The 20,978-nt window shown below is 40.2% G+C and overlaps 1 protein-coding gene across 1 annotated transcript in view; it reads right to left on the reverse strand.

Annotated features, from left to right (window-relative positions):
- The window catches only part of FAR2 (fatty acyl-CoA reductase 2), a 120,995-nt gene that overhangs the window by 18,752 nt on the left and 81,265 nt on the right, over positions 1-20,978 (reverse strand). Inside the window, exons 4-5 of the mRNA XM_045184083.2 lie at positions 10,239-10,414; positions 8,112-8,291 (exon numbers count right to left, since the gene is read on the reverse strand). Of these exons, the coding sequence (XP_045040018.2) occupies positions 8,112-8,291; positions 10,239-10,414 (356 nt within the window). The remainder of the gene's footprint in view (positions 1-8,111; positions 8,292-10,238; positions 10,415-20,978) is intronic.

Raw genomic sequence — 20,978 nt, forward strand, 5'->3', positions numbered from 1 at the left:
GACAGAGTGTGGGATAATGCTGGCGGCTCTCCATCTTTGTAATAAGGTTACCTTTCGCTCATCTCGTTTGGGGGTCAACAGTGGCTTAACCAGCCTATGAACATTTTATTTCCCTGAAAGGACATACGGGTTACAAAACCTGGGTCAGAAGAAATATAGCCTAATTTTTTTTTATACAGCTTTACTGAGATATAATTCACCAAACATACAATTCACCGATTTGATGGAAATACAGCCTCATTGTAATAAGGCTGCAAAGAAAATAAACTCTAAGCAAACAGCAGACCCCAGACACATGCTAGGGCTGCGTCCGTGGCTGGTCCCAGCTGCCATGCCGGTGCCAGCCTGCACCAAAGGGGCACCATGTAGAGGCCTTACCAAGTTGGGTGAGTTCGCTTTTCAGAAAATGTCGGTTTTGTAGGTTTCCAAGAACACAAATTTGGAAGCTGTAGTGTTTTGTAGATGGCCTGCCTCTACCCTTCGTAGCTTCACCTGTATTGTGCTGTATCATCTTCTCGTTTCCCCCTTTTTTAGTAGTGAAAATGGCAATAATCACATCTGCTCTAAAGTTTCAGGTCATCAGGAGGGCAAGCAGAAATATCCACAACTGCACTTGAAGCTTTTTGATAAAACAAGATGAGCCAATCAACCTAAGGCATTCTTAATTTTGGTAAAACAGCCAAGGGGCATAATCTACAGAGGCGGCAGTGGCTTTTAAAACACCTTACCAATGCAGCCGAACAGACCAGGGCCTGTCTCATCCAGCCACTGGCTGAGTTCACAGAGGTGAATGTAATAGGGACGCACATTCACTGGTCAGGTGGTGCCCTTTTTAAGATGAATAACCAGTTCGTGCTCTTCTTTACCAAAGTTTGATTTGCTGCTATGGTTTGTTCTAGTTTGTTTTTAAAACGGTAAATAAGTTGGCACAGAAAAGAAGACACCTCGTAAACCAAAGCACATTTCCGAAATGAAGCAAATGCCCTCTGGTGTACTCAAGAAGATGTTTTGAACCCATGGGCCCCAAATTCTAAGCTACTTAAATTGATTCACAAGATGCAAAAAGTTACTAAAGATTTCCGAAAATAATGTGTGTGTGTATACACACCCACAATTTCCTCTAAATATTACTTTTTGGTTTGAAACTTATGGAATCAATCTCTTAGTATCATTCACAACTTCATAATTTATGTACTTACTGAGTGAGATAGCATGAGGAATATGTATTTTTTTCCTCTCATTTTCTTATTCAGTAAGCAGGGCAAGCAGACCGGTGGGCATATCAGAAACCTTTCTGGAGAGGGAGTACTGGACCCGCTGCCTCGTGGTAACAATGTCTGCTCTCTCCTTCTCTCCTCTGAATTGTGTTCTTCCCTTGATTATTGCCATTATCGCGCTGTGGGTACTTGCTCACGTGTCTGTTGCCCCACTTTTCAATGAGTCCAGAGAGGATGGATTGTGTTTTTCTAATCTGTGCCCAATCACCTTTCTGCCCCCAGGAACCAGCTAATTTAATTCAGTAAATGGGTGTTGTCCCATATGATGGTTTTCATTGGCCAATTTATATTCTGTGAAAGGCTTTGGGAAGCTGAGCTGGCCAATGATAGGAGCGAATGGGTGGACTCAGAAGGAGGTGAGGTTGCAGGGAGACTGTGGGAAGGAGGAAAGGGGATGGATGTCTTTGTAGAGAATGAAGCAGAACTGGAAGTGAAAGTATCCACTGGTAGTGGGGGAAAGCGTGGAGAATCTAAAAGCCTATAGATGTTGACCAACTTCCATTTGTCAGGGTTGGCTTCAGAGTAAATTTAAACTTTTACCGGGGAGAATATATCTGAGCCTAATGCTTGTGTTGAATGGGCTTCAGTATTTTCCTCTAAACTTTTACTGAGCATTTATTCTAGCTTCCAGTAGCCTGATAACATGAAAATTGTTTGTTTTCTGTAAGAAACAATCTGACCCCGCTGTGATTTATAGTTAAAGCCTGGTAATAATAAAAGCACACTGAATTTTCAATTTTGTGTCAGCTACTTAGATGCCATCTTGAGATAATACTATCTCGAAAAATGAAAGCACAGATGCTGAAATTAGCCTTTTGGCCCCTAGCACAGATAACTTTCTTCCTGTTCACAGTGCGAGCTTCAGCACCAAGGCAACGCTACTTGCTCACATTCAACTTCATTCCATCGCTCCCAAAGGGCCACGCTGGGGGCAGGGGCTGCAGGTAGCTTTCATCTTCCCGCTTCTCACCCTCCATCCTCAGCCCGCCCGCCAGAGCTGACCGAGCTGTGTTTGATCAAGAAACACCTTTTCTTTGTCACATGGCAGATTAGCTGTGCCTGGTAGCTTCAAAAGTGTGATTTTGAGCAGGTACAAATCTATCGGGAACTTTTTTATTGAATTAAAGCATCTAGAAATGAAAAGACAACAGAAGGTGAGCAGAGTCAGGGAAAGAGGCTGCACTGATTATTGCAACACGAAGGCACCCCGCTGCAAGTGAAAACTGCTCACCAGGAAAGCTCTTTAAAGCATTATTTCCCATGCTTGCTGGCTCCCAGACTTGCAGGAAGCCTCTGAGAGACATCCAGATTCCTGGAAGATTCGAAGGTTCTATCTTAGAAACGCTAATTCAACCTTTAGGAGTGACACCCTAATAATGTGGTGATTCTTGTGGCCAGGCGAACTGGGGGACCACTAATTTAAAAGAAACTCCACTCCATAAATATGTCATTCAATTTGCATAAATTGGGATTAGCTCTCAAAAAGGCATTGCTTCTTTGAGTGAAAACTTCAACAGAATGAAGCTTTAAAAGATTTAAAATCCTGGTATATTTAAAAATGTAAACTGTGACAATGTGCATATTCTAATTTGATAGCTAATTATGTGTGTGTAAGACCTGTAAGCAAAGCATTAGCCACGTCCTATTGTATTTTTTCTCCCAAAACACACAGGTGTTTTACGTCTGTTGCCAGGCCCCTTTCCAGTCCTCTCCACCACTCCCTCTGGTCTGCCTGCCTCAGGCTACTTCCCAGGCCCATCTACATCCCTTTCCCAGCAGGACCAAATTAACGTTCCTGCTCACTTTCACCCAAGTCTTCGCTTAATTAAAACAACTGACTAACGAGTGCCACACACACACACACACACACACACAGCCCTCCTTCAATGGGTCCCCACTGCCTAGAGTTAAGGGCGCTCCTCCGCAGGGTATTCAAAATCTCCACGGCAGGGCTCCAGCCTCTCTCTCCAGCTCGATTCCCGCACGTAGCATGTATGCTGCCAAAATGGACTCGCATCGGTATCCGGAACACACCCCGGGTTTGCCGGCTGCTGCCGCTCTGCCTCACACGTGCCCTGCCTCGTCTGCTCTTCCGAGTCCATCTCCTATGCCTGTCTTTATAGTCTTTCTACTCCATCCAGTTCCATCAAACTCAGTACGTACCAGCAGCTCCACCACACCCCAAACATAATCTACCCTGCTCCGCTCGTGTTTGATGGTGAGCTCCTTGGATACAATCTACCAGTTAAGAGAGCACCGTTTAATCTCTGGCCCTGCCAAGCTGAGAGTCTACTGGAAAGACTGTGTCCACGGAGACAGAATTACGTGGCTGTGGAGGGAAATTGTGTGTCTGTGACTTACTGGCCGAGAGGCTTCTGACGAGTTACTTAGCCGCTCTACGCGATCGCCCCTTTCTTAGTACAGCAGTGATAGTGGTAATATCAACCCAACAAGGTCATGTTAAGGAATTAAATGTCAGAAAGTGTCTTGGCTCACAATAACTGCTTAACAATAGCCATCATTTCCTTCCTAACACAAATTTACTAGATTGATCTACGTACGTTAAATAAGGCAGTAAATATGTACAGACCCATTTTTCTAGTTCCTAACTCTAGTTATTTCAGGCTTTCTTTGTGTTTGAAGGTTTTATTTATTTATTTATTTTTAGACAGAGGGGAAGGGAGGGAGAAAGAGAGGGAGAGAAGCGTGGATGTGCAGACGCCTCCTGCAGGCCCCTGCTGGCCTGTGCCTCCACTGGGAATTGAACCAGCTGATCCTTGGTTCACAGGCGGTTGCTCAGTCCACTGAGCCAGGCCAGCCAGGGCTAGTTCAGGCTTTTATACAGGTGCAAAAGCCCTTTTCTCCTACACTGGCTCCCCTAAGAAAAGTGACCTTGGCCTTAAAAACATGGAAAGCACCAGCCCCAAAGCCCTATCTTTCCTGTCAGTTATGTGCATTTTACAAAATAAACATACTTAAGCTGTTATTCTGAAAAAGTGGAATTTCACTGGCAATCTCTGATCCATGTACGCACATGAGTGTCCAGAGGTAAATATCACTAACTGTGCAGAAGCTAGAACTCCAAAGGCAGACGTGAGTAGGAACGGTGACACAGTGCACGCTAACGCGGCCGCGGAGGCTGGGATGAGGCCCGGAGGACAGCTGCAGGCCTGAGAGCCAAGAAAATCAGTTGTGTAAGCCCGATTCATGGCCATGCTTGTCATGCCAATTAACAACATTAACTCTTAACTGGGGTTATTAAAAGGCGTTTATGCTAAAGCTTTTCTGTTAATACAATCAAGTTTTATCTTTTGGGGTTGGTTCAGGAGGTTCGCAGTGCCGGAGTTCCAGACCTGCGCAGAGGAAGGGGGCGGAGGGTCAGCGGTGCGGGCTGTGGGCTGGAAAGCACGGGAGCCGGGATGGTAGGGGTCAGGTTTAAGCGCCCGGTCCCCTTCCCTTTGCGAACAGCGCCGAGCAGGAGCACTTGGGCCTACGCAACTGGGAAAGTTCCCGGCAAAAAGCAACAGCCCTCTTTTTACTTCCCAGAACTGGAATTCCCATTAAACTGGTTTTGTGGAAAAAGAAAGGTTCATTTTAGTTTTTCATGGGTGAGTTTCTTTTTTTATTATTGTATTTTTCAGGTTTACTATGGTAGAATTGATAAATAAAATTGTGAAATACTTAAAGTGTACATTGTGATGATTTGGTATACATATACATTGTGGAGGATTCCCCACACCTAATCAATTAACATATTTACACAGGTGATTGTCTTGAGATCACAAAGCCCAGCTACAGCTTTGAGATCATCTTGTTGTCTAATCCCTGGTTCCCCCTGTTTTTTATTATTTTTTTAATCAGGGTCACTGGAATACTAAGAGCAAGGAGAGCTGTGAGATCCCAGAGGGTTACTCTTAATAAAAATTTTCAAGGAAATGAAAACCTAAAAATCTTGGGAAACACTTTTATTTTAACTTTATGCCCATTACAAAATAGAGAAGAAATCAGAGAATAAATATATATTTAAAACAAAGCAACTAAGTTAGGTAAATTAATATTTATTCAGAATAACTTTAATGGTATTTATTATTCTTGAACTTCAAAAAATTCCATCTGATACAGGAATTGCTGAAAGAGCCATGAACATTGATGTAGTTGGTTGTTCAAAACTTTAACACCTAGGCTTTAGAAGTTTAAGGAAAAAAATGAGCACCCAGAAACACGGCTAAGATGTGAGCTTATAGGTATTTTATATTACTTTATTTTATTTTATTTAAAGATTTTATTTATTTATTTTTAGAAAAATGGGAAGGGAGGAAGAAAAGGGGAGAGAAACATTGATGTGCAAGAGAAATATCAATAAGTTGGCTCTTGCACACCCGCCCCCCCGCTGGGGGCCTGGCCCTCATCACAGGCATGTGCCCTGACTGGGAATTGAACTGAAAACCTTTTGGTTTGCAGGACAACAAAGGTTTTGGGTGTCCAGGATGACTCCCAAACCACTGAGCGACACCAGTCAGGACCTTATAGGTCTTTTACAAATAAGATTTTATATCCCAGAATAACAGCTTACTGTGAATTGTGTCATTTATACTTGATTCATCAAAAACAAACAAACACCACCCACCCCCAGCCAGAACTGCCTGAACTATGCTCAGCTATTGCAATAAAACAGTTTTTATTCATTCAGCAAATATTTGAGTCCCTACTATCTGCTGGCACTGGAGAGCAAGAAGGAGCCAGGCACCCTCCCTTCCCTTGAGAAGCTTACTGTCTAATGGAGAATATGAATAAGCATCGGATATTTAGAACAAGCATGGGGTCCTACGCCTGAGGGATTCTGGGGCAGAACTCTGACGTCTGAAGCAGAGGGGAAGTCGTCTTTAGGAACAGAACCGCAATGTGCAAAGGCAGGTAGCATGAGACAGAGGAGCAATTATTTCGGTGTGGCTGCAGCGCAAATGGAGGGGAGGGCCGAGAGGGTGCAGTTGAACATAAAATTCTGAATGAACAAATGGCAGGTATGCCTTTTCCCCTGTTTTACAAAAATACCTAAGCTCCTTAATTGCATTCAAAATGCATTCTACTGAGATAAAATATAATTTCCTTCCTAGTTCTGTTTGGCTGCATATTTATTTAAATACTCATTCTCCTCGGAGAGCAGTAAATGACAGAAACATAAATTTTGGACAAGTGTCAATGACAGCTGGATCATAAATCATGTAGCAATTAGCTGCCTTTCTGGGTTGACATACAGTGGAGGAGCGTGGGGAATGCTGAATACAGGAGAATAAATCCAGACCTGCTCTGGAAGGTGAGTTTATTCCTCTTTGAAATCTAGGGCTGTTGAGTGTCTGGACACGGTCTTGGAGGGAGGAGGTTGTGTGACGAACCTGGAGAGCCCTCTCACTGCGGGTGAACTGAGTGTTTATTGCCCACCTCTTTTTCTGGTGCCTGCTCAGAAGCGTCTGTGCTGGCTCAAACGGGGCTGCAGTCTGTTGGGTGCAAGAGGTCAGCGGTGGACTGAGTCTATGGAATCTCAGGGCCAGGGTCTGGAATCAAAGGAGGGCGGTCCTTTTCCTGGGCCCGTTCGTAAGTCAGCACCTTATTTACCAAGACACAGCACTCAAAGGAGGCGGGCGGCTCACTGACAAAGCAATCAATTCCCCTCTGGACGTGCCCGAGGTGCAGGACATCCACTTTCCCGCCCGGACTCGGGCATCGCTGTGTCTTTTCTCTGCCTCTCCTGACAGACTCTGGACTCTAAGAGGTTTCTTTTCACCAATTAAGAAAATTATGATTTATTAGCAACTTTAAGGAACCTCCAGGTCTTTAAAATGACTTTCAGTCTTCTTTGTCCTGGATATTGTTAATGACAGGTAAAAATATCTATTCTCAGAGTATATGAGATAAAAATGTTTGCCCTGAGGGGACTGAACTCTTGATTTAGCTACAGCTTCATTTTAAAGAGTATATCTTAAATGGAAATACAGTGTTATATGAAATTATAGTCTGACAAATTCACTGTGAAATAGTCTGTTTTCTCTGCTGTAATACTTTTTATGCAGAGTTAAAATGAAACAAATGAAAAAGGTAAACTTAGTCAATGGAGGAAAGGAACAAAGAAGCAGAAAACAGATACTTATTCTGAGACTGAGGTCATGTGCTAAGAATAAGGTGGTTCCTGTTGATTGGCAAGAAAATAACAAAGCTAGGTATCATTTCTCCTGCACAATAGGAAAGGGAGGAAAGTGCTTCTTGGCCGAAGAGGTCAAGACTGACTCTGTCTGCCAGATCTGGGAGGGATTCCTGTGCACTATTAGTTTTTCTTCACTAACCTTTTGATTATCTGCTGTCAAACACACTTAATGCTGAAATAATTGCTTGTGTTTATCAGTTTATCTTCATAACTATAAGATGGGCACTAATACTAGCCTCATTTTGCAAAAGAAGGAACTGAAGCTCAGAGAGGCCAAGGAACTTGCTCAGCATCACACAGCTGGAAAGTTGCAGAGCCTAAAGTTGAACCCCTGTCAGTCTGACTCCAAAACCTGTCTTCTGAACGTTTATGCCCTATGGTACATTTTCTTTAGCGACAATGCTGAGTTCACTAAGAAGTAAGATATCGTCCTCAAGTACCACATTCAGTCCTAAACTATTTAACAAGATCCCGGGATGGAGGGAATAGCAGGGCTGGGGCGCTAAAGCTAACACATTTCCAAGCACTTGGTTTCACAGGTGTTTCCCGTTGTTACCTCATTAATGAATGACCACCGACAATCAAAGAGAACAAGAATCCGCCCTCCCCTGTCCCCCTCGTTTGACCCAACTTACTCCATGGAATCAATGATTTTTTTTGGCTCCACAGGGCATGGATAGATAACTTCGTCAATGTGCTTCAGGTTACAGTTTGAAAAGGCGGTAGAGATATGTATGAAGGCTTCGAGCTTTGGCATCTGACTGGCCATGAGCAAGAGCTTCTGGGTGGCAGTAACATTAAGCTGCACAGCATGTCTGGAGAAAATTAAGCAGAAGGAAATACAGCTAGCCTGTAGCATGCTTCATGGTTTCAAAGTCAGGGTCAAGCATGCCTAGAATCGCTACTGTCACTTAACATTGCTCTGAGGTTCCGGCCTTGTAATTAGGAAAATAAAATTAACAGATATAAATGTGGTAAAGGTAGTCACAAACCCAATGTCAGATTATATAATTGTATATCTAGAAAACACACAGAAGCAGCTAAAATGAAATCTGGGATAGACAATAAGGCAATTCAGTAAGGTGTCCATTTCTAAAAGTTATGTAAAAAAATCACTAGCTTTCTTGTATAGAAACAACCATGAGAGAATACAATAGAAGAGAGGCACACATTTAAAAATATATCAAATTAATAATAAATGAATAGACGCCATGTTTAAAAATGATAAAACTTCATTAAGGTCATGACAAAAAAAATGAACAAATGGAAAGACATGTATTGTTCTTGGATAGGAAGAACCAAGGTTTTCAATATGTTCAAGTTTTTCTATATGGATCTACATGCTCAATGTAATCCCAATCAAGTTTCCAACCCTTTTAAAAACTTGGTAAAATTATTGTAAGTTTAATCAGGAAGTATAAGCAAGTGAGAATAGTCAAGAAAATCTGATTTACAAAGAATAATGTGTGTATACTTCCCTAGTAAAATAAAATCACAGTAATTAAAGTACTAAGATGTTGAAAGAGAAAGTCTAATTAATGAAACTAAACAGTTAAAATGGGAATTTAATGTTTCCTTTGGAATAAAGAGCAAAAATAAATCATTTAATAAATGTTGTTTCAGAAATAACCATCTGTTAGGAATTAGTAAAAAAAGCTTACTCAACTTTCATGCCTACATTACTCTTCTTTTTATAGAACTTTCCCCACTATTCATCCCTGTTTTTAGCTAAATAAATTTTAAGTGGGTCAAAGTTTGAAACATGAAAATAAAACAAAAATACTAGAAGAATTTTCAAATAATTTCATAACTAATAAAAACAAGGTTGATAACAGATGATGAACTGTTCCAATACTTGGAACCTTATAAAAAAAAAACAAAGAATTGCTAAATATTTCAAGAAATCTTAAAATTTATAAGAAAAAAATGCCACAAAAGAAAAATAGGCAAAAACCATGGATAGATATTTCATAAAAGAGTAAAATGCCAATCAGCATTTAAGCATCTTTAACCTTTCTGGCTATCAAAGAAATAAGAAATCAAAACATACACGGTCATTTCCATGATCATACTGACAACATGAAAAAGAATTAAAGAATCATAATCCATATTGTTGTGGGAGTCAGAACGGAGCATTCATATGCGTAGGGACGGGGTAAATTGAGATACCACCTCTTTGGAGAGCAATTTAGCATTACGTGACAAAATATAAACTGTTCACAATCTGAGCGTATTTGATACATATCTAACAATTCTATTTCTGGGAATTTGTCTAAAGGGAAGCACACAAAGGTATTAAAAAATGTATGCACAAAGATGTTCATTGCAGAGTTATTTAGAATAGTGAAAAATTAGAAAAATCTAAAAACTATACACCAGTACAGAACTGGTTGAGGACATTACATATGTGTACAAAGGAGTATCATGCTGTCACTACAAAGTACAATAGAACATTCACTGCCAGTGAAAGATAAAAATATAACTGAGCCGTTTGCAAAGCATTCTCAGCATGATGCTTTTGTTTGTAAATTTAAACATAATTCTATTTTATTATGGATGCATAAAGAAAAATGAGAATGGATATTCTCCACAATAGTAAATGCATATCTCTGGAATGTGATATTTTGGAGAAGTTTTACTCCTTCGTATTTTTTTTCATTGAGAATATCTTTTTTTAAAAAACAGACACCATACAGAAGCTCACACACATGTGTACCTACACACGCACACACACAAGCCATGAGAGGGAGGCGGGAACGAACCTGAGAGGGTCGTTGAAGCGGACGGTGGCGGCGCAGTGGAAGACGACGTCGGTGCAGGCCAGCAGCTCCTGCCTGTCCTCCTTGCTGATGGCCAAGTCACTGTGGTTGAGGTCTGCGTAAATAGCTCTGATCTTCTCGCTCACGTTCGGACACACTTCTTTGACTTTTTCAAACAGCTAAAACGTAAATACAAATCAATATACAGAGATCACCATCCCCATCACCTTGCTCTTGTTCTCACTGGTTTGCTTCATGTTCATTCTCAACAACTGGTTTTAGTTGTCACTCACGAGCATTTTGCTTACGTTCATGCAATTCAAAGCCAGTGTAGTATAATTCCTGCTCCTCTTAATTTGATAAACATGTTTTTAAAAAATGAATTGCTATCTATTTATTTTTGAGACATGAAGGGAAGGAGAGAAACATCTATGTACAAGAGAAACATCGATCAGTTGCCTCTCACAAGCCCCCAACTCGGGATCTGGCCCTCAACTCAGGCATGCGCTTTGAAGGGAATCAAGCCCATGATATTTTGGTTTACAGGCGGGTGTTCAATTCACAGAGCCACACCAGCCAGGGCTTGGTAAGCATTTGAAAAAGTTCTAATAGCCGTAAAAAGTGTATTTTGAACTTTTCCTAAAGAGTGGAGTGATGGTAAATTAAATATATCCTGCCCCAACCCCTTTCTCCCTATAAGGCAACTTTGTGGTTACACATGGTGATTGTTTCCATTTTGTGATGGAAAATATTGTTTTCAGTGCAAAATTACCAGCCTTTACGTCGCGCTTTTATAGATAATTAGTCTTTACAAAGTCTCATGAGCACAAATTCGAATCAATTTGTTTAACTGGACAGATTAACAAGATGTTCTAGTAGCACAAACATAATGAGAAACAAATTAAGCAAATTTGTAATGGGTAAAACAAATACAAATTTTATATCATCTCTTTCTAATATAAATGGCAGTTATTGCTTGGTAAGAGAATTACATGAGCTCATGTACTTTTTATGAAATTATAATTGATTTTTTAAAAATAATCTAATTTATAAAGGAAAAAGGCAAGAAGAACACTAGCAGCTTTAGCTTTTATTACAAGTATTTGCATGGATCAAAGTCTCTATTTTCACCTCCACTCAGAAGTTCTTACATTAAATTGATATCTTCTGTTTTGTCAGGAAACACAATTTTAATGAAATGATCTCTGTTCCAATCTATTCTGAGAAAATGGGATTTTACTGTAATATTGGTATGATATGTTAACAGCGAGGAGGAGAAAAGTAAGGCTAAATGCTTAGAAAGGTTAAGAGCAGATGAAAATAAGTCTGTGGTTTTAATCATAATGCAGTATCAGAGACAAGTTCTCTTCTACACTTTAACCCCCAAAGAACGTCTCATCTGTTCCTTGATCCTTAGTAGCAGCCATCTTGTCTTCGTTAGAGATCTACCCCAGGCCTTTTTACTGGGGAATAAGTAGTGGATCTCCGGTAGTCAGAGAAATCATGTCTCACGTGCACCACGCAAGACTATAGTCCCTGATTTCAAACTATATCATGAAGCTATAGTAATTAAAACAGTATGGTATTGGCATAAAAACAGACACATAGATCTATGAAACACAATAGAGAGCCCAGAAGTAAATTCATTCATATATAGTCAAGAAATTTACAACTAAGTTACCAAGAATATTCAAAGGGGAAAAGATAGGATCTTTAGAAAACTGTGTTAAGAATTCTGGCCAAGATGGAGGTGTAGGTAGAAACGCTTCACTTCTTTGCACAACCAAAAGAAGGGTAACAACCAATCTAAAAAACAAACAAGCAGAAGTGCCAGAAAATCAAACTACATGGGATTCCAACAACCAAGGAGTTAAAGAAACATTCACCCAGACCAGTAGGAGGGACAGAGATGGGCAGGTGGGTGGGCAGAGAGGACACACTCCTGCGGACGGTGCAGGGAAACTGGGGCCGGTTGAGAGGACTCTCGGCAAGGTCACGGACCACGTGGGCAAGGCAGGGATGGCTGAATAGGAAGCTAAAGACTCAAAGCTAGCTGTAAACTACTGCAGGACTTGCCACGGCGGGAGAAACTCCCAGTCTCACGCAAGAGAGTTCATTGGAAAGTGGGGAAAGAACGGAGCAAGCAAGAGGCTTTGTCCCTCTCTGGCCCTTCCCCCACATACAGCACCACAACCCAGCAAAGAGTGTTGTCCTGCCCTGGAGAATACCTAAGGCTCTGCCCTATTACAACATAACAGGTGCACCGAGACAAAGTAATATGGCCCAAATGAAAGAACAGATCAAAACTTCAGGAAAAAAGCTAAGCAATGAGGAGATAGCCAGCCTATCAGAGGCAGAGTTCAAAGCACTGGTAATCAAGATTCTCACAGAACTGATTGAGCTCGGCTTCAAAATAAAGGAAGAAATTAAGGCTACTCAAAGTGAAATAAAGCAAAATATACAGGGAACCAACAGTGAAGGGAAGAAAACTGGGACTCAAATCAACGATTTGGAAAAAAGGAAGAAATAAACATCTAACCGGAACAGAATGAAGAAACAACAATTCAAAAAAAGAAAGTAAGGAGAGGTTTAGGAACTTCTGGAAAAATTTTAAGTACTCTAACATCCAGATCATAGGGGTGCCAGAAGGAGAAGAACAAGAGAAAGCAGTAGAAAACTTACTTTAACAAATAATGAAGGAAAACTTCCCCAATCTGGTGAAGGGAATAGACTTCCAGGAAGCCCAGGAAGCCCGGAGAGTCCCGAAGAAATTGAACCCAAAGAGGAACACACCAAGGCACATCATCATTAAGTTACCCAAGATTAAAGATAAGGAGAAAATCTTAAAAGCAGCAAGAGGAAAGGACACAGTTACCTACAAAGGAGTTCCCATAAAACTGTCAGCTGATTTCTCAAAAGAAACCTTGCAGGCAAGAAGGGGCTAGAAAGAAATATTTGAAGTCATGAAAGGCAAGGACCTACATCCAAGATGACTCTATCCAGCAAAGCTATCATTTAGAATGGAAGGGCAGATAAAGTGCTTCCTAGATAAGGTCAAGCTAAAGGAGTTTATCATTACCAAGCCCTTTTTATATGAAATGTCAAAGGGACTTATCTAAGAAAAAGAAGAAGATCAAAACTATGAACAGTAAAATGACAACAAACTCACACAATCAACAACTGAACCTAAAAAACAAAAACAAAAACTAAGCAAACAACTAGAACAGGAACAAAACCAGAGAAATGAAGATCACACGGAGGGTTTTCAGTGGGGAGGGGGAGGGGAAGAATAAGGGGGAAGATACAGGGAATAAGAAGCATAATTGGTAGGCATAAAATAGACAGGGAAGGTTAAGAATAGCATAGGAAATGGAGAAGCCAAAGAACGTATATGTACAACCCATGGACATGAACTCAGGGGGTAGAATGTGGGATGGCAGGGGGTTACAGGGAGGAGAGGGGATAAAAGGGAGAAAAAAATGGGAAAACTGTAATAGCATAATCAATAAAATATACTTAAATAATAAAGAAAACAGAAAAAACATACTGAGTTGGGAAACTTGGACAGCTACATGCAAAAGAATGAAACTAAAACACTCTCGGGCACCATACTCCAAAATTAGCTCATAATGGATTAAAGAGTTGAATGTGATATTTGAAATCATGAAACTCCTAGAAGAAAACATAGGTGGTGGTCTCCTTGACATAGGTCTTAGCAATGATTTTTTAAAAAATTAAAAGCAAGAGCAACAAAGAAAAAATAAACAAGTGGGACTGTGACTTAGAGTAAAAAGCCTCCGCACAACAAAAGAAACCAGCAACAAAAATGAAAAGGCAACCTACTGAATGGGAGACAACATTTGCAATCATTTATCTGAATAGGGGTTAATTCCAAAATATATAAAGTTTTATATATAATTCAATAGCAAAAATATCTGACATGGTTTTCAACAATAACATACACATGGCCAACGGACACACGAAACGGTGTTCTGCATCACTAATCATCAAGGACACGCACGTCAGAACCACAGTGAGAAATCACTTCGCACCCGTTTGAATGGCTGCCATCAAAGAGATCAGAAATAACAGGAGTTGAGGGGGATGTGGAGAAAAGGGAACCTTGTGCACTGCTGTGGGAATGTAAATTGGTGCAGCCACTATAGAAAACAGTATGGAGTTTCCTCAAGAAATTAAAAACACAGCTATCACATGACCCAGCAACTCCAGTTCTGGGTATTGATCTGAAGAAAACAGAAACACTAACTCAAAAAGATATAGGCACCCCTATGTTCACTGCGGCATTATTTATAGTAGCCACGATACGGAAACAACCTAGATGTCCGCTGATGGGTGAATGGATGAAAAAATTGTGTGTACATGTGTGTGCATATTATCTACAATTCTGCCATGAAAAAGAATGAAATTTTGTCATTTGTCACAACACAGGTGGACCTCAAGAACATTATGCTAGTAAAATAAGTCAGACAGAGAATGACAACTATTGTATAATCTCTGTTACATGTGTGACGTTAAAAAAAAGCAAGCTGATCATACAAAAAGCAGGTTGGTGATTACTGGCAGAGGTGGGAGCTGGAGGCTGGGAGAAATGTGGGAGAGAGTATAAATTTATTAAAAAATCAATCGAACTACCAGTCCTGAGAAGTGGGTGTTCTCGTTTGCATTTTAAAGTTTAGATGTCGAGCCATACCTAATTAGGCTCTTGCCTAAGCTCTCAGGACCAAGAAGGGGCATAAACGCAACTTATCCTGAAGTGTCTGCATCCCCAAGCCTGCATTTTAACCTCAGGACGCACACAGGAATATTCCTAGGCCCACTAAGTACAAAATTCCTGGGGCTTCATCGGGCGTTCGTCTTTCACATCAGTTTCTCTAGTTGATTTTAACTGATCCCAAGATGAGAACTTCTCTAGTCGGAATGTTATCACAGATAATTACTGATGAACAAATGTCATTTCCCTTTATGACAGCCGAGGGCAGTTACAGGGTATCGGTGCTTTTCAAAGTGTAAGCATAAAAATAATGTGGACACTGGTTAAAAATGATTTCCTTACTCCATCCTCGGAGACCTTGACTTGGTAGGTTCGGTATGGAGCCCAGGATGTTACACTCCTCACCAGGCTCCCCACATAGGTCTGACGGTCCTGGCGCCGTACTCGGAGAATCACTGACTCTGAAAATTCATGTCCGTCTTTAAAAGCCGGGGCTGAAATTCCACCCCTCGCCCCGCCCACTGTTTCGTAAACCGCTCGTTTCTTGTGCTTCTCTGTCTGGCAGCACCCCATTCATTGAAAGGACTCAAATTTTATTTATTAAATTAAAATGAATTACTGTAAGAATACTAACAGAATCACGAATGGGAGTTTGATTCCTGAGATTGTTTGGTTACCAGTACTCTTGCATTGGTAGGAGGAAAGAACTCAAGTATCTACCACTAAAAGAAGACATGAGGTGTCCCCTAGGGTCATCTGTGTCAATGCCAGTGGCAGCTGGAAAACCTCCGAGCAGGGTGGACCCACTTCCCTTGCAACGATGACAAGACTGCAGGACAGAGGAAATGACGCGAGTGGATCTTCAGTAAGCACTGGCTCTCCTGAAAGTTTCTTTTGCTATGTGGGGTATTATTTAAAGCTAAGAAAAGGTAGATGGAGTAAAAATGAGTGAAGAAAAATGTAATTCAAAAATTTCACTGAAGGACCACCAGTGAAGAACTTCAAATTATTATTTTAGATTCTAGGAGTTTATTTTATTGCTTCTCTTACATTCTTTATTTAATGACCCCAAACTGAGCAGGTAAAGAGGTGACTGACTACTTGCCCTTTAGGAAAACTCAAGCTGAGGGACTGTTGTTTTTTCTGTTTATGAAACCGTGTTCTTGGTGGAAGCAGAGCGAGTTTCTGTGGTCACTGGGAGATACAGCTGGGAGGGCATCCAAGCATTTCGAACTGATAACATACATAACAGAAGCTATACATTTGTACATTTTTAGTGGGACGTTTAAGACTGTTCCCTTGATTTGACATCATACAGGCAAGTATTTCTTGTAATTTGTTTTTTTAAACATGAGCGACTATCTTATTTACGGCAATAGTTACTTAGCCCAGAGGCAGAGAGAAACTTTGCAAATCCTAGTAAGAAAATTCAGCGGAATGAGAAAACAAAAAGAAATTATTTTGGAATCCATAGACTCCTTGGGTGTGACTTTTCAGCTTCTGAAGCCAGACCCAAAGAATGCATTTTTATTGGAAGCAGGAGTTGGGCAGGGGGTGGGGGCATGGCATTTACACTGTGCTTTGGAAACAGTGTAGAGGTCCTGAACTTGGACTTCTACAATCCTCATGACCTCACTTTAGAGGTATCCACAGAGAGTTTCGGGCACTACTTCCTGGGCACCACTGAAGGTAATCAAATCTTCTACAATCATGAGAATGTTTAGTGCATAATATTTTAGTCAGTTTGCTGAGTCCCTCTCTTTAGTTATAACCATATTATTTAGTCCCCGTAACCCACTAAAATTTGCTTAGTATTTTTAAGTTGGTAAAGAAAAAGGTAAAGTCTCTGAAACAAAAGGGTAATCTTTGTGTAATATCTGGTGTCCTAATGCAAAAGAGAGCCTGCAACATTTATCAGAAAAATGTTAGTGTTGAATAAAAGCAAACCAATGGATTGTGCAAGTTAGCTCTCGAACAAGAAAGACCTGGACATAATGAAGAAAGGGTATAATCTAAATTGATAACAATTAAACACAAATAAGTGCTTGTAAATTAAGAAAAAAAAACACTATGATACCCAATGTAAAGATTCAAAAAATTTACAAAATGTTAGGATTTGGCTAGTTCATTAATAGCTCCCACAAGACGTAAAGGATTAGCCTAGAAGTTTTTACTACGTTAGTATAGGACCAAGTCTATAGGACCATAAGGCAGTGTGGTGTGGTAGGGTGGTTATTAAATTTTGGCATTTAGCAGGGTTGCCTGGAAAGTTGTTTACAAAAACAAAACCCAAAAACCCAGATGTCCTGACCGTGGAGATTCTGAGTCCGCAGTTCCGAGTTGAAGCTTGGGCATCTATCTGTGCCTTGGGCAAGCTCTCTAGTGAGTCTGAATCACATGGGAGGGAGGACCACTGACGTATTGGAAAAGATCAGTCAGGCCAATTGGAGTCAGGAAGGTCAGGGTTTGAATCCCGGTTCTATCATTTATTGGCTGGGTGACTGCGGCAAATTACTCACCTCGTGGGGCCTCAGGGCCTTGTTTGCGTATTTGTCTAAAATGCTAATCCCTGGACTGTCTCCTTATATGATCTTAGAGAACTCATGATTCAGCAGATACTCTGCTATTGTTAAAAACAATTTTGCATTTAACAAAATTTTAGTTTATGTAAGTAAGCACCGAGATAATAAATGCCAGAGGCGGATGCAATGTTCAGTGCATTGTCTTGTTAAAGCTTTGTTCCCACACCAAAGGACGGGCTCACGGGGAGATCTGTTGGAGAGTTAAGTACCTGGTTAGAAGCAGCGATATCCTAGGGGAGGCAATGCAATGCAGTGGGGAAAGCAGGGGCTTTTCAGAGATGAAAGTCAGGAGCTGAAATTCTACTTTGTCATTTCCTTGGATGGATGTCAACTTTTTTGGGTTAGTTTCTCATCTGTTGAGGGAGCAATACGGCATGCCACAGTTTTGTGAGGACTAAGTAGGGTAATGAAAGTCAGATGTCTAGCATAGTGCCTGCCACTTAATAGGTTCCTAATAATAGAAAAACTCCCTCTCTGCTTCCACTACGACATTCCCTTTTCAAGAGCTGCTAATCTGACAGCTGTGTGTGTGTTTGTGTGTGTTGGGTCATCTCAAGGTTTTTGTTTATACCATGTGACCCAGACACCTCTGAACACTGACTGTATTCCAGTGTCACGTTGAATGTGTGGCTTGGTGACTTTTTGAGTGAAATTAGTACAGGCAATTTGAAGCTTTAAAAAAAAGACACAATAGATTGGAAGCAATTTAAAAAGAAGGAATGAAGTTGGATATATGAAATCTTACCAATGATTGAATTAACTAGTGAATGGTATTTTAAAGGAAAATAAGAAATTGAGAAAATAAGTCATTTCTGTTTTTGTGATCTTTAGTATATCCCCAGGACTAAATCAATTTCTTTAATTTGTTTTATTTCTTGAAAGAAAGGAAATAGCCCATAGGGGAGAGGCTTAAATGCTTCCACTAATCTGTGCTGAGTAACTGTCACAACCGAAAACTGGTTACATTCTTTTAAAAGTGTGTATTTGTTAGTCATGGGAAATTTAAATTGCTGGCAAGGTTTATTCCCTCTAGTTGTCCCAAGTTTATAGAAGCCTCTTGTTTTTTGTGGGATAATTAGTTTCTTAGGAAAAATAAAAAAATAGTAATGGAACAAAACTAGCTTTGGAGATTTATAATATAAACTTCTGTTTCCAGTTGCCTTTGCCTTATACAGAGATTTAACAGAATCATTAATGACGAGCAGCTTTTACACAGGGTAGCCTGGACCAAACGTAAAAGTGGTTTCCCACCCTCTGATCAAAGAGTCTTTACAAATTAACAAGCAACCCTATGTAAAACGAAATAATGTTTCAGTTGGGCGTTTCTTAATACTCAGAAAGGTCATCTTGCTGGCCTTTTCTTTACAGGTGTTACTTGGTTCATAGTTAATTTTTTCAGTTCAAAGGTATTTATTTATTCTTAGTTCAAAGTTAATTTGTTTAAATGCATTATTTTTCCCCTCAGGGATTAAGTTATCTAATGTTTTCTAGAAACTACTGAAAAGTGATAGTCTTGCAAAAGAATTCAATTAAATATTTCATTAAATTTTATTATCTTCTATTGTCTTAAACATAATCAGTTCTGTGGTCCGGAGCCCTGTGTGTGGCCTTGCAGGATTCATTACGGGAAGCTCTCCAGTGTATTGCAAAGTTGGTTTAACTCAGGGCCAACTGAAGGCTTATTGAATAATTCCCATTTTTCCAGAGAAGTTGACTTGAAATATCCAGTGCAACCTGCCAAACTCTGCCTTTGCTTATAAATCCACTTTCTGGTTATATCATGCTGGATAGGTCCTTCCTGGAAACCTTGAATCTGGTCTCTGAGGATACATTCCAAACCCAGCATGATCTCCCTGCAACCGCTCCGTGACCTGATTACCGCAGCTGACTGGGAAAAGCCCACCATTTCTGCTCTTCGCTGAATGAGACTTTTTTTTTAGATTCTGCCATCACAACACTCTTAATTAATTACCTCACTCTTAATGTAATTTCAACCATTTGGGGTTGATTTTTCAGGTATGGATTTTGTCTTCTTGATGTTTTCTTAAAGAGTTATCCAGAGTAGATTACGGCCAGTTTAAGGTCCTAAATAGACACACGTGGAACATGATTGTCTATTTTTCGTGTGAAAAAAACAAAACAAAACAAAAAACACCACATCTTTAAGCACTAAAGAACCTCAAAATACTCTGAACACTTCTTTGAATTTCACGACTGCAGGATTTCTTGGCCACCACTTATCTGAGATAGTGGAGAACATCCAAGTCATGAGAAGTCACGCTGTACGCAAGGTAGCGCAACAGATAAAATATCAATTTCTCAACCCAAAACTGTTTTGCTTAAGATGGAAATCTGGTTTGTTCACACTACACGGGCACATTTTTCCTAAGTAAGAGATGAGACGGCTGGCTCGGGAGCCCTGGCAGCCCCGCTCGGGCGAGCATGAGGGTGTGGTGAGCATGCACACTCTGGGACACACGAGACTTGGCCTATTTGCCTCAGACTTCTCAGATTTGGTGAAAGGAGCAAAAATATATTTTTAAAACACAATGTTGAAAACTCAAAATTATATTTCTAATAAAAATGAGTCAAACGATTTAATTTTGATAAATAGCCTCAAAACTAAAAATGAACAGCATTTATGTCTGATGACATCATTTGGGAAATTTTTTATTGCATTCCCTGCCTTATTTATTTACCATTTTAAAAAGTGCTTTTTCCCCTCACTATAAAAGTGAAACGTGTTCACTGTAATTGTATTTGGAAAACTTTGGAAAAAGATTTTTTATTTTTTCACTTTGAAAAGGGTGCTTTTTTCTTCTCACCATAAAGTAAACATGTTATTATAAGGGTACTATGGACGTTTGGGAGTGCTGCTCTGACTGGTGTGGCCCAGTGGGTTGGGCGTTTTGAGCAAACTGCAAAGGTTGCCGGTTGAAATCATGGTAAGGGCATGTGTCTGGGCTGAGGGTTTGACACGTTTGGGGCGTGTAAGGAAGACAACCAGTTGATGTTTCTCTCCCTCTCTTTGTCCCTCCCTTCCCCTCTCACTCACATAATTAAATAAACTTAAAAAAATTGGAAGTGATCAAAATAAAATCAATCAAAGATCCCATCGGCATTTAGGGCCATTAGTTGAGATTATACTGAATATGGTTTTGTCTATTTTTTTTTTGCATTGAATATAATATAAGCGTTTTCTCTTGTCACTTAATATTTTATAAAATATAAGTTTCAATGACTGCGTAATACTTCATCACATGTATGTATTATTGTTTATTTAATTATTCCTCTACGGTGGACCATTCAGATCGGTTCCAGTTCTTTTTACTACTATAAATAATACTACAACAAATATATTTGTATAGTATTTGTGTGTGTGTCTGGTTGTTTTCTTACAGGAACGCCTTAATTATCTTTAAGAGGAAG

The sequence above is a fragment of the Desmodus rotundus genome, chromosome 3 (genome assembly GCF_022682495.2).
Source record: "Desmodus rotundus isolate HL8 chromosome 3, HLdesRot8A.1, whole genome shotgun sequence".
In the NCBI taxonomy this organism is placed as follows: Eukaryota; Metazoa; Chordata; class Mammalia; order Chiroptera; family Phyllostomidae; genus Desmodus; species Desmodus rotundus.